The sequence below is a fragment of the Kogia breviceps genome, chromosome 19, assembly GCF_026419965.1.
Source record: "Kogia breviceps isolate mKogBre1 chromosome 19, mKogBre1 haplotype 1, whole genome shotgun sequence".
Taxonomy (NCBI): Eukaryota; Metazoa; Chordata; class Mammalia; order Artiodactyla; family Physeteridae; genus Kogia; species Kogia breviceps.
In genome coordinates, this window is record NC_081328.1 from 1,523,162 (window position 1) to 1,537,099 (window position 13,938).

Below are 13,938 nucleotides of genomic sequence, written 5' to 3' on the forward strand. Positions count from 1 at the left end.
CCGCATCTCTGGGTCTGTCTGACCCTAAGGCACAGATAGACACAGGATGGCGGCAGCCTGGGGAGCCTGTCCTCCTGGGAGGCCCCTCGGGACTGGGAGCCGCGCTCAGCAGGCGGCAGCGGCGGCTTTCCTGCCTCCTCACGGACCCACAGTGCCCTCGGGGCGGGCGGGCCGGGGCTCATCACCGCAGCGTCTCCTGCTTCCCTCTGCGCCAGCGGGAGGGCAGTGGCGCACAGGAACACGCAGGGCACGCTGCACACTGTCCTAAGGTGGGGACGGTGCCTTCAAGGCCTGGGATTCCACTTCCAGCCACGACGGAATAACGGAGCCTACGCTTACCCACCTGCCTTAGCAACGAACAGCAGGCAGGATCTACGAAGCCACGGCCAGCAGGCAGCCCAGCAAGTGCAATGACCCCTGGCAGAAGGGAGATGAGCGAGGTCAGCTGCAGGACTGCCCCATCCACCCTCAGGCCACGGCCGAGTCCGGTGGGCTCCCTGAGTTGAGGAGACGAAGTGTGCGCAGAGCCTGGCAGCAGAATTTTCAAGACAGCGGAGAGGAAAGGGCCGCACAGAGCAAAGGCCAGAGACCTACAGGGAGCTGCCTCTTGAGGCTTCAGCTGGAGACCAAGCAGCACGTGAACGGGAAGAAAGCACCGAGGCTGGGAGAGGCCCGCTGGAAAGGAGCAGCTGAAACAACGGCCGGTGCTCAGACAGGACCAGGAGTCGTTTACGTCCCCACAGCCAGAGCGCAGGCCCCTCTAACACTCAGGGCACACAGCAGGATCCTCAGAAGGATACGACCTACATGGTGGGCAAAGAGGCCCTGGACCAGGGGCCGGTGGGTGTTTTCTATAAAGGCCATATAGCAAATGTCTCAGGCTTTGCAGGCCACATGTCTCTGACACACCTCTCAACTCTGAAAACAGCCACAGACAGCTAATGAACAAATGTATACACCTCCATGCCATTATTTACAAAAGCACAGGCCGGATTTGGCCTATAGTTTGCCAGCTCCTACCCTGGACCACATATGCTTTGGTCCCTCCTAATAAAGCTTAACAGCAAGCCTCAAAAGTGTTACATTGTTTCCAAGAACTGCATCCCAGAACAAAGCTCCAAAATGTTTAAAGGAAAAAACGAAACTCCCACAACATCAAATTTTCATCACGTCTGGTATCCCATCAGAAATTACCAGGGCTTCCCTGGTGGCACAGTGGTTCAGAGTCCGCCTGCCGATGCAGGGGGCGCGGGTTCGTGCCCCGGTCCGGGAGGATCCCACGTGCCGCGGAGCGGCTGGGCCCGTGAGCCGTGGCCGCTGAGCCTGCGCGTCCGGAGCCTGTGCTCCGCAACGGGAGAGGCCACAACAGTGAGAGGCCTGTGTACCGCAAAATAAATAAATAAATAAAATTACCAGACACACAAAGAAACAGGAAAACAATGATCCACCTGAGGAAAAAAGTCTACCAGAGGAGACCCAGAATGGATGCAGACGTTAGAACTGGCAGACAAAGAAGGGTAAACAGTTATAACTGTATTCTGTATGTTCGAAAAGGTACTTAGAGACGTGGGAGATTTTTTTAAACAAACACCAAATTGAAACTCAAGAAGTGAAACAATTCAGCATTTCAGATGACAAATACATTGGATGAGATTAATAGCAGATTCGACGCTACAGCAGTGAAGATCAGTGAGCCTGAAGACCTATCAGTAGAAATGATCCAAAATGACACACAGAGAAAAAAAGACTGAACAACCAAGACCAGGGCATCAGTGAACTTGGGTCAACTTCACAGGTCTAGAGTATGTGTAACTGGAGTCTCAGAAGGTCCCGAGGCAGAGGGTGGGGAGAGGGGACAGAAAAGCATTTGAAAAAAATGGCCATAACATTTACACATTGGATGGAAACTATTCATCCCCAAGTCCAGGACGTTCTGTGAGTTCCAAGCAGAGGAGACATGAAGAAAACAGACCGCGGCACGTCCTAATCACATCACTTAAAATCAGTGACAAAGAGAAAATCTTAAAAGCAGCCAGAAGGGAAAAGATCATCGAATACTGAGGAACAAAGATAAGCAGACACAGACGTCTCAGAATCAACACAAGCCAGAGGACACGGAGCAACTCAACGGAGAAAGGATTTACCCAGAATTCCCCACCCAGTGAAAACAGCTTTCAAAACCAAAGACGAAAATAAGGGCTTCCGCAGGGACCCAAATGCTGAGAGAATTGACACGGGCCGACCTGTACCGGAGCTGTCGCCGTCCCTGCACGGACAGAGGGACTGAGGCCCCAGGGGCTGCACGTGCCCCCAGGGTGCAGCGAGGCTGAGGCTGCTCCTCGCCCACTGGGGTGTGGAGCAGAGACAGGGAGAGCACCCCTCCCGCCCCCAGCCCCCTCCTTCAGCAGCAGGGCTGGGCAGACCTGGCTGCTGTGCCTCAGTTTCCCACATTGAGACATGGCCCCAACTCCCCACCCCACCCTGGTGCTAGCAGGACCTGAAAGGCCTGGGCAGGAGGCCTCCTGGGAGACCCAGCCTCCCGGGTAGACGGAGAGGGAGCCTGTGTACGTGGTAACGATGCCGACCCAAGCCAGGACCAGCTTGCTGACGCTGGCACAGCTGTCCCTTTTCCAGGGGGGCGGTCACCGTCCCAGAGCCACACAATCCGCCGGGTGGCAGAGGCTTCCCGTTCCTAGGCTCCTCTCTCGGAGCGGGTTCTAGCTGTGACTCCACCCACCACCTCCCAGAGCCCATCCTGGGTTCTGAAACTAAGCCCTGGCCATCAGTACTGCCCCACCTTACGGGGCGGCGGCGGGGTCCGTGGCAAAGCACCTCCCTTCTCCTCAGTCACGGGGGAGTTAGATTGGAAGACCTGTAGCCCCACCCCTCTGACAGTTATCAGCTCTGGCACCTTCCCTCCGCACTAGGGCAGAAGCCTCATTAAGGCCAATTAAAGGAGCTGCAGCGGAAAGGGGTCAAGAAGCGCAAGCGGGACCCACCCAGCCCGGTGGCGCTGGCCCTGCCCGGAGTCTCTGGCCTTCCCCAGATACACGTCAGCCTCCTCACCACAGCTCAGGAATGCTGCAGAGACCAGAGGCCGCAGAGCATGGGGTCAGCTGAGCAGGGGAGAAGCCCCTCCCTCTTCCTGCCAGCCCCCAGGGGCCTCGGAGTCCTCCAGGCTTCCGGGTGCAGGACCCAGAACACCCCACAGTCTCAGAGGATGGCACAAGCCCAGGGTCTTCCAACTGGAAAGTCGTAGAATCACAAGTTCGAAGATGTTTAAAAGCTCAGCTTCTCCAGGATCCAAGAGCGACAGACGCTGGGGGTCATGGCGCATCCTAAACCCCCAGGGACTGGCCTGGAGAAGACCTGCCTGAGTCACAGAGCCAGCCCGGCAGAGCAGAGGCTCCTGGCTCACTGGAGCCCCAGGAGCTCTTGCTGCGTTCTCCCGAGCTCCCGCGTGAACCCCTCCAGGATGGGGGGGCTCACCTCTTCTCCAGCCAGGCTACTCCCAGGGAGAGGCTGTCAGGACCGGGCCATGGGTGGGGACAGAGGGAAGAGAACTGAATCCGTGCCCGACACCGCGCTTTTTTCCCGTGTAACTCTCGCCGCAGCTTTGGGGCAGGTGTTGGCATCGCGTGGCACTGAGGAGGGAAGGACGGAGGGTCAGAGAGGTGGGGTGGCTGTAACTTGGGCAACGTGGCTGGGGCTCAGGCCGGGGTCCTGTGATACGAAAGACTGTCTGCCCACCACCGCCGCACATGGGATGCAATCTGGGAAGGACCTCCCGAAGAAGGCTGGTGCGGCCCACCAGCTGGGCCTGCCTGGGCGTGGGGCGTGGTCCCGATAGGGCGCGGTCCTGCCCCGCGCTGTTACTGCCTTAGTTAAGACAAGTGCCCGATCCCCATTTTACAAATGAAGAACGTGAGGCCCGAGAGAGGACTGCCCGCCTCTGCTGGTCCAGGGGGTGCACCCTCAGCTGCAGGGCGAGCCTGCCGGACCAAGGGGCCAGGAGCTCGGTCTAGACCCGCCACCCGAGACGCTGGTGTGACCTTCAGCAGGCCGTGGCCCACTCTGAACCTCGGTGTCATCGTCTGTGACACGAGTGTGGCGACAGGCCCTGCCTCCCGGGGTCGTGGGAGGGAGGGCAGTGCTGGCCGGGGTGGGGCCACTGCCCGGGCGCCCCAGGAGCCTGGCGTGCACCCAGCCCAGAGGTGCCAGCCCTCCTTGCTGGCAGAGCCGCTCCCGACTCGCCAGACTCGATTAAGACGCAAACACCGCTGGTAGGAAGCCTTTGGAGAGGACGGGAGCCCACCCCTGGGATTATGTTATCAGATGGTTGGCCACCTGGCAGGTGGGGGGCCCCGGGCTGGGACGTGCTCCCCAGACCCACTGCGTGAGGCCGGGCGGGCGCTGCCCCTCTGGGCTCCAGTGTGTCCCTGGGAACAGCCCACTGGGCCGCCCCTGGGGCCTCTCAGGGCGTCGAGGCTGTGCTGGTGCCGCCTGCTTGGGGACAGCAAGAGCCCCCCTCCTGGTCCCCGGGGCCCTGGCTCCACATCACCCTGTGCTCACCAGGCCTTGGTGTGGTCGGACTCCTGCCCCTGCCGGAGCCCAGAGTCCAGGAGCCTCGTGAAAATGCTTTTACAGCCCCGAGTCAAGCTGGGGGCCCGCAGCAAGTCTCCACGGCTCCCCAGAGGGCTCAGAAAGAACATCCAAGACGCTGCTTCTCCAGAGAAAGGGGGGCTCAGAGACCTCAGAGCTGGGCTCTGGGCCAGCTCCTCCAGTGATCGGCTCGGTGACAGGTTATTTGCCCTCTGTGAGCCCCTCTAAGCCTCAGTTTCCTCATCCGCAAGGAAGGGACAATACCGACACCATCTGGAGCTGGGAGGATCCAGGCAGATAAAGTGCCCGCTCAGCACCTGATGTACAGCCGGTGTCTCACAAATGCCTCGTTCAGCTCTTTTATTCTTCTGGGGCCAAGCCTTGAGCCAGGACCGCAGTGTGGGAAGGCAGGGGCCTGACGGGAGGGACGTGGGGGTCAGTCGGGCATCGTGGAGCCTGGTTCCAGCCCCTTCCTGCTGTGTGGCCCTGGGCAAGAAACTTAATGCCCCTGGCCTGGCAGGCATGAGATCCGGCTTCTGGTCCAGCCCTTACCACTCCCTCTCCTTCGTGCTCCCCCAGTTTCCTCACGCGCACACGATCCACCCCTGCCCCTGGGGTCCCTGGTGAAGGGCTCCTGGGGGGGTGTTGCTTAGCATCTCCTGGATGAACAGCTTGCCAGAGCATCTACCCCCTTTTCTGGCCGAGGCAGGCCCTCCCCAGTCCCAACCCAACCCAGTCCAGCCTCACCCCTCTCTTGCAGAGGCTGCAGCAGCCTAGGCGTGATGCTACAGGCCCGGCCGCTGGTATGCAGTTGGAAGCCCACGGCAGGTTTTTCCCCGGATAAATCACTGGCTCCCGGGGGCTGGGGGAGGGGCCAGCAGATGACCTTCCTTCCGTCTCTGGGGCCTGCTGAGGGCCACCCAGCCGGTGGAGTTAGACCCTGGACCCACTGGTCTTTGTCCCAGAGGAGTCCAGAAGGACAGGGCAGCAGGGTGTCAGACCTGAAGGGATCCTGAGGAGGCTTCAATGCCTACACCCATTTTACAGATGGGATGACTGGGGCTTGCGCCAGGTCACACAGCGGTGGAGGCAGAGCAGGGTCCTGACCCCAGCACCCCTGGCTCCTGGCGCTGTGGCCCATTCGTTCCATTCGAATCCCCTGGGAAATGGGGGGGACTCGGCGTTAGCCTTGATGGGAACACAGCTGCTCCCGGCGGGAGGGGCTGAACGTGTGCTGTGTCGCTTCCCTGCCCCAGGGTCGGCCCGCTGTGCTGACGACGGGCCAGGCTGAGGAGGCGGTGGGCTGGGCCGCCCTGACTCGGCACCACCGGTCCCAGCCCAGGCGCCCTGGTGGGCAGGGGGCCAGCATCTTGTCTGGGCAGCTGGACGGCGGGATCCCCATCCCGGTGGGGGAGAGGGCCCACTGTCCCTGCGTTGGCACTGGGGGTGAGAGGAGGGTGCGGGGGTGAGGGGAAAAGAGGTGATTCACGGGGAGAGAGAAGGTAGGCAGCGCTCCCGGCAGACAGGCGGGCAGCCCAGGCGAAGCACCCTGTCAGCATCCGTCAGCGTCACAGCCCGGCTCCTGTGAGCCTGGGAAGCAGCAGAGTGGGGGAGATGGGAGGGTTGCAGGTAGCTGGGATGAGCTGCCCGTCCCTGCCCTGCCTCTCCCCGCGTCCTGCCAAGGTCAGGGCAGGACAGGCAGGGGACCTGTCCTAGAGTCTGAGGACAACACAGGTCTGTTCCCTTCCCCACCCCTCCACCCAAGAGCTAACCAGGTGACCTTGGCGGGGGTTAACCAGTGTGGCCTCAGTTACTGCATCTTAAAAATGGAACAGATGACACAACGCGAGATTATACAGCGCCGGGCACTCGATAAACAGCACCTACGGTTATCAAGGCAGCCCGCACACACACGCACCCCACACGGGCCCTGGGCCCCAGGATGGACATGGCGGGGGAGGTGCAGGCTGGAGAGCAGGGGCCTGGCTCCCTACGGTGCTGCGAGATGTGAGCAAATCTCCGTCCTCCGCCCTTGGTGTCCCCGTCTGAGAGGAGGCACTTGGCCTCTGAGGCCCCTCCTGTTGGGCCTGTGGCTCCCTGCTGTCTGAGCGTGGGTAGGGGTGGCATCAGTGAGCCTCCCTCTAGGAGGAATGAAAGCAGGGGGCAATGCCCACCTGTCCCACCTGTTGTGGGCTGCAGGATAGCACCAACTGGGACCACACAGACTGGGGTTCAGACCTGGGATGGACCTCCTCCTGGCTGTCACCTTACACAGGTGATGCCGATAATCTTGGGGGGCCTTCATGGGGAGCATATTAAGTTATGGGGAGGCATGGGACTGCACGGGGTGGCTGGGTCTCAGCTCCGGCCATAGAGATGAGAGACGTGCCCAGCCTGGCCCCAGGCTCCCCTATCCGGCCCCATCACTGGGCCAGGCCGTCTGTCTTTCTGTCTGGGGAGATGAGACTCTTCAGCTGTTCCCGTGCAGTCTGGGATCTGGGGTCTGCTTCTGTCCTACTCCTGGTGGGGAGCAGGGCCATGGGGGGGCGGGGAGGAGCCCGGGCACAGCAGGTCAAGTCCCCACCCAGGGCCTCAATTTCCCCAGTTTTAAAAAGGGAGAGGAGGGGCTTCCCTGGTGGCGCAGCGGTCGAGAGTCCGCCTGCCGATGCGGGGGACGCAGGTTCGTGCCCCGGTCCGGGAGGATCCCACATGCTGCGGAGCGGCTGGGCCCGTGAGCCACGGCCGCTGAGCCTGCGCATCCGGAGCCTGTGCTCCGCAACGGGAGAGGCCACAACAGTGAGAGGACAGCGTACCGCAAAAAAAAAAAAAAAAAAAAAAAAAAAGGGAGCTGGGTAATGGGATCCCAACAGGCCCTCCCGGGGGACTGGGTCCCATGACCTCCAGTGAGGCACCCACGTCAGCAGCGCCCTCCTACCCCACGGCAGGGGTGGTGTGGGTTATTCAGCCTGAAAACTGTGACAGCCCCTCCCCCCGTTCCTCCACCTCTTCCTCACTCAGTCACCGGACTCCATCGTCACAGCTTTCATCCTCACCACCTCCATTTTACAGACCAGAAACCCAAAGCTTCAAAGCCGCCTGGGACCAGGCCAAGGGCCAGGCTCCCCAACACAGGCTATCCGACCCGGCCAGCCCCCTCGGGGGACAGGGACTCCACCTTTCTGGAAACTTAAGCCATGGCCACCTTGTCAGCTCCTACCCACTTCTGTTCTCTGTGCCCAGGAGCTCCCCGGCCCCTGTCTGTCCGGCAGGATGGTGCCCAAAGCCACCGTTCGGGTCTTGAGCGGACCCAGAAGAGTGAGAGGGTTAGACTCTGCTAGAGATACCTCGTCCCACGAGCCAAGGCCAGGACAGACCTGCTGAGCACTCACTGCTCTCTCCCGAGCCCAGACCTGGCTTCCGAATCCTCCTCGGCACAGCTCACGAGGCAGGCCTTATCGGTCATCTCAGAACGTGCTTTGAAACCATGGAAGCGTGAAGAAGCACCCGCTCCCCAGTCAAGGCCTGGCTGTGTGCCACTGGCGAGACCCCTTTCCAGAATGCGTGTCAGTGTGCCCGCTGAACGGCTAGCCACGCCGGCACACTGCACAGCTCGGCGGGGGTCGCTCCCGGGGAGGTCCGGACAGCACTTGAGGTTCCTCCGGTCCAGGCAAACGACCCTCATCTGGACTTGCTCCACTCCCACCCCTGAGGCCCGCACCATCGCCGTATGCCTCACATCGCAGCCTGGAAAGGTTCTGCCATTGCAAAGCTCCCCAAGAGGCTCAGGGAGGGTCACCCAGCGCGGCCAGGAAGCAGGCACGCTTGAACTTGGATCTCCAAGCCAGCCTCAGACGGACTCAGGCTACCTCTCAGTCTCCATGCCTACCTCCCAGCCCAGCCTCTCTCCGCCACCCTCACAAAAGCACCGCCAGAAAGCTGCCGGCACGTGGGTGTGTGTGCCTGGGACCCTCCTGCTTCTCAGGTGTGAATCAGAGCCATCCCGAGGGGCAGTGAGAGAAGGCCGCGTGATCCTCCTCGCCCCACCCCATCACAGCACCTTCTTCGGGGAACCTGCTCGCCAGGTCTGGGGAAGTCAGCAACCCCCCCCCCCCCGCAACAATGCAGAAAGGCCCTTTGAGATGGGGCAGCTGCTGTCACCTGCCAGAGGACCCAGGGGCCCTACCCCTCTGCAAAGAAACCAAGGAGCCCCGTGAAGGCAGGAGGGGAGGCCGCCAAGAGACCAGGCTGGGCTCTGAGTGAGAGTGTGTTCGGCGCCGGAGAGGTCGGGGCGGGGCCGGGGCAGGTCAGGCCCGTCGGGCCGCTTCCTCTCCGGGGACTCACGCCAGCTCACCTTCTGGGCCTGGCTGATCATCTTGCGCACCACCTCCTTGATGTGCGCCTGCCCGTCGATGGGGGGCTGCATGTAGACGCTGGCCCGGGTCACGCCCCGGTAGGCGCTGGTGTCCGGCCAGCCCAGGTCCAGCTGCGGGATGGAGCGGTCAGACTTCTGGGGCCAGTACTCCAGCGAGGGCAGCGGTTCGGCCTCGGTGCGGGCCCCCCCTTCCCCGCTGCCCTCCTCGCCGTCACCGACCCCGCCGTCCTCGGGCCCCCGGGGCTGGCCGCTGGCCCGGACGTCCTCGGAGCCGGGGTCATACACCTCAATGGTCTCCACGATGCGCCTGAGCTCCAGCTCCGAGAGGAAGTCGCGGATGTTCTCCCGCTTCAGCACCTCATAGAAGGCGTCGGGGCCGCGGGCCACCAGGGCCTCCAGCGCCAGCCGCTGCTCCTCGCTGTAGAAGAACTCGGGTTTGGCCTCGCTGGAGCGCCAGTTGACGTGGCTGTCGTCCAAGCACTGCACCTGCGAGAAGGCCATGGCGGGCGCCTCTGCCGCGGGCTGGACGCGCGCTCAGCAGCTCGGGAGCCCGGTCGCCGGCCTGGCGCAGCGCGCTCTGTGGCCTCCCGCCGCCGCCGCCGCCGCCGCCGCCGCCGATCCTCTGCCCCCGGGAGCCTGCGGGAGGGGCGGGCCGCAGGGTCGGGTCAGAGCGCAGGCGGGGCCGGGGAGGGGCGGCCGCGCGGGGGAGGGGCCGGCGGGGGCGTGGGTGGGGGCGGCACTCCTCCCGCCCCGGGTGCCGGTACCTGCAGGGGCCTGGGGCCAGCCTCCCAGAGCATTTCCGGAGCTGCCTGGGCGACCTCTGGGGGGAACTAGGCCAGGCAGGGGACTTCCCAGAAGTTTCCCGGAGGGGCAGGCCGGAGTCCGCCCTCCGACGACCCCGGGCCCTGCTCGGCGGCGCCCCGCGTCCCCAGGGCTTCCGGGATGGGATGGGGTCTCGAAGGCCCCCGGCGCCGCGATCGGCAGCCCGAGGGGCCTGCGCGGAGGAGGCTCGGGGCAGCGCGCGGGCGGGCAGGTCGCCGGGGGTCCCGGGGTCGGGGGCGCGGGCCAGGTCTCGCTTACCGGGCGGCGCGGGCGGAGCGGGTGCACAGGCGGCCTGTGACTCAGGGCCGCCTCGCCCACCCCGCCGCCGCCACCTGCGGTGACGTGCGACCGGGGGCGGAGCCGGAAACCGATTCACCCCTACCCGCGACGGACACAGACGTCGGGCGGTGTGTGTCAGTCTCCTCCGCTGCCACCAGCCCCAGGTAGCCGAATTCTGAACGGCTCAGGGACCGAAGTCCAAGAGCTCCTGGAACATGGCAGCCCAGAGAGGGGCAGTGTTCTTCCTGAGGACACAAAGCGAGTCAACAGCCTTAGCACACCCCGCCCCCAGCCTGTTGGTAACCCTGGTTCCACCCTAACTGGGTCCAGTTTCCCAGGTGGGACGGAAGTCCATGCAGATGCTCAGCTGTCCAGTTGTGGAAGTAGGGTTGGGACCGGGCTGGGAGCCACCAAGGCAGGGGTGGGGCAGGTCTGACCCGACCTCAGGAGCCTGCAAGGAGCCTGGTGTGGATAGAGGAGGTACCCAGTTCTAGGTCCCAGCCCCGCTTCCTTCTGGGAGCCCTGCCCACCCAGGACTGGTCCTGCGTGATGAGCCCGGGGGCAGGGAGGGCCTCAGAGGACGGCTGTCCTGGGCCCTGCGTCCTGGGGCTCGGGACCCCGGTTCTGGGGGCGTGTGGGGACCACATCTGAAAGCAGGCTGCCAGGGTGGGGAAAGCAAAGCCCACGAAACCTGGCCTGACAACGGCCCGCATCCCGCCGCATGCCGCGGGCAGGCAGCCAGGCACCTGGCCCAGCCCTGCCACCACCATCCCGTCGCCTGCCGTGCACGGAGCTGCTTTGTGCTCAGCTGGGATTGGGGCTCCGAGGACACTGCTCTTGCTGCTGAGGGCCAGCTGTTGATGTCACTGGGCCTGGGCCCTTGAACCCCCCTCCCCCAGGACCCATCTGTGCCTGTCAGCGTCCTCCCCGGCCCCAGCACGCCTGTGGTCCCCATCGCTGAGCCCTCTAGACCTGCCCTCCACCCTGGCCTGGGGGCTTCACGCTGTGTCCGAACACAGTGCCCCTTCAAGTGCCCCCAGCCCCTCCCAGGTACGTGCACACACCCCTGCCTCCCCCCGCCCCCGGTCAGAAGCGGGAGGAAGGTGGTCCCAGGGCCAAGCACTGCCCTGGGAGTCCTCAAGCCTGACTTACAGCCTCTGCCACTGGGGATCCAGACAAGATCTTCTCTGGCCTCGGCTCCTCCTCTTTTTCTTCCCCTGCACAGAGGCCCTGGGGCTCGTGGAGGGAGTCCTGGCTCTCAGGGCTGAAGGGCCTCCAGCCCTCCAGCTACCTGTCCATAATTATAGATTCACAGGAAGCTGTTAAAAAAAACCAACAACAGGGACTTCCCTGGTGGCGCAGTGGTTGGGAGTCCGCCCGCCGATGCGGGGGACGCGGGTTCCTGCCCCGGTCCGGGAGGATCCCACGTGCCGCGGGGCAGCTGGGCCCGTGAGCCGTGGCCGCTGCGCCTGTGCGTCCGGAGCCTGTGCTCCGCCATGGGAGAGGCCACAGCAGTGAGAGGCCCGCGTACCACCACCACCACCACAACAAAACACCAACAGAGAGCTTGCATGCACCCTTCACCCAGTTTCCCCCAATGGTGTCATCTTGCATAACCATAGTGCAGTAATAGCACAGCCAGAAACCTCGTTCCAATTTCAGCAGTTTACGTGTGCTCGTTTATGTGCGTGTGTGTAAATGTGTGCAGCCTTATCACATGTGTACGTTTGTGTAACCACTATCACGATCAAGATGCAGAGCTGTCCCTCTACAGCCAAAGCCACACCTCCATCCCTAACCCTGGCCACCACCCGTCTGTTCTCTGGTGATTCACCCAGGTTGGTGTGTATGGCTGTGTTCCTTTCTGTTGCTGTCTGGTATTCTATTCTATTCTATCCATGGTATTCTAGTCTCTGTTTCTATGAGTTCGGCATTTTTAACTTCCACGTATAAGGGATATCATACAGTATTTATCTTTCTCTGACTTATTTCACTTAGCATAACACCCTCGAGGTCCATCCACGTTGTTGCAAATGGCAGGATGTCTTTCCTTCTCATGGCTGAATAATATTTTCTTATATATATAAATGTCAGTTTCTTTATCTGTTTATTATAAGTACTGAAGGACACTTAGATTGTTTCCATACCTTGGCTATAGTGAATAATGCTGCAGTGAACAGGAGTGCAGATGTCTCTTTGAGGTGGTGATTTCTTTTCCTTAAAATATGTAACCTAGATGCGGGATTGCTGGATCATATGGTAGTTCTATTTATAATTTTTTAAGGAACGTCCATGCTGTTTCCATAGTAGCTGCACCCATTTACACTTCCACCAACAATGTACAAGTGTTCCATTTTCTTCACATCCCGGCCAAGTCTTGTTATCTCTTGTGTTTTTGATAATAGCCGTTCTTGCAGGTGTGATGATTTCCCTGATGATTAGCGATTTTGTACAAGTATTTTTCATGTACCTGTTGGCCATTTGTACGTCTCCTTTGGAAAAATGTTCGGTTCCTCTGCCCATCTTTAAATCAGATTTCTGGGGTCTGTTTGTGGATTTTTGTTTTTGCTATTGAATTGTATGAGTTCTTTACATATTCTGGATATTAACCTTTTATCAGATACACAATTCGCAAATATTTTCTCCCATTCTGTATGTTGCCTTTTCGTTTTGTTGATTGTTTCGTTTGATGTTCAGAAGCTTTTTAGTTTGATGAAGTCCCACTTGTTTTTTACTTGTTTTGGGAGTTTTTTATTTGTTTTTGGCTTTCTTTGCATTTGCTTTTAGTGTCAAATCCAGAAGAATCATTGCCAAGACTGATGTCAAGGAGCTACCACCTATGTTTTCTTTTAGGTGTTTCACAGTTCCTGGTCTTTTTTCAAATCTTTAGCCATTTAGAGTTGATTTCTGCATGTGATGTGAGATAGGGGTCCAGTTTCATTCTTTTGCTTGTGGCTGTCCAGTTTTCCCAACACCCATTCATTGCAGAGACTGTCTTTTCCCCATTGTATATTCTTGGCTCCTTTGTCATAACTCAGTTGACCATATATGCGAGGGGTTTATTTCTATTCTGTTCCATTGATCTGTGTGTCTGTTTTTGTGCCCATACCACACTATTTTGAGTACTATAGCTTTGTGATTTGGTTTGAAATCAGGGAGTGTGATGCCTCCACCTTTGTTTTCTTTCTTAAGGTTCCAGATCTTTTATGGCTACTCAGGGTCTTGTATGGCTTCATACAAATATTTTAGGATGGGTATTTTGATAACAATTGCACTGAATCTGTAGATCACTTTAGACGTTTTAACAATATTAATTCCGCTAATCCATGAGCATGGAATATCTTTCCATTTTTTTGTGTCTTCTTCAATTTCTTTCAGTGTCTTACAGTTTTCAGTGTACAGACCTTTCACCTCCTTGGGTCAAATTTTTTCCTAGGTATTTTATTCTTTTTTATGCTACTGTAAATGAGATTGTTTTCTTAGTTCCTTTTTCTGATAGTTCATTGTTAGTGTATAGAAACACAACTGGTTTTATGTATGGATCTTGTTTCCTGTGACTTTACTGAATTTGTTTCTGCAGCTTTTGTTTTCATCCTTCCCACAGGTGTTTTATGCAGAGCAAAAGCTTTAGTTGTTTTTCTTAAAAAATATTTATTTATTTATTTATTTATATTTTGGCTGTGCTGGGTCTTAGTTGTGGCACACGGGATCTTTTAGTTGAAGCATGCAGACTTCTCAGTTGCAGTGTGTGAACACTTTAGTTGCGGCATGCGTGGGGGATCTAGGTCCCCGACCAGGGATTGAACCCTGGCCCCCTGCATTGGGGGTGTGGAGTCTTACCCACTGGACCACCAGGGAAGTCC

At 59.4% G+C, this 13,938-nt stretch overlaps 2 protein-coding genes across 5 annotated transcripts in view; one reads left to right on the forward strand and one right to left on the reverse strand.

Annotated features, from left to right (window-relative positions):
• FAM83G (family with sequence similarity 83 member G) overlaps window positions 1-9,548 on the reverse strand; it is a 29,387-nt gene extending 19,839 nt beyond the window's left edge. Inside the window, exon 1 of the mRNA XM_059048425.2 lies at window positions 8,954-9,548. Within this exon, the coding sequence (XP_058904408.1) occupies window positions 8,954-9,475 (522 nt within the window). The 5' untranslated portion in view covers window positions 9,476-9,548. The remainder of the gene's footprint in view (window positions 1-8,953) is intronic.
• The window catches only part of SLC5A10 (solute carrier family 5 member 10), a 53,255-nt gene that overhangs the window by 27,498 nt on the left and 11,819 nt on the right, over window positions 1-13,938 (forward strand). The window lies entirely within an intron of this gene.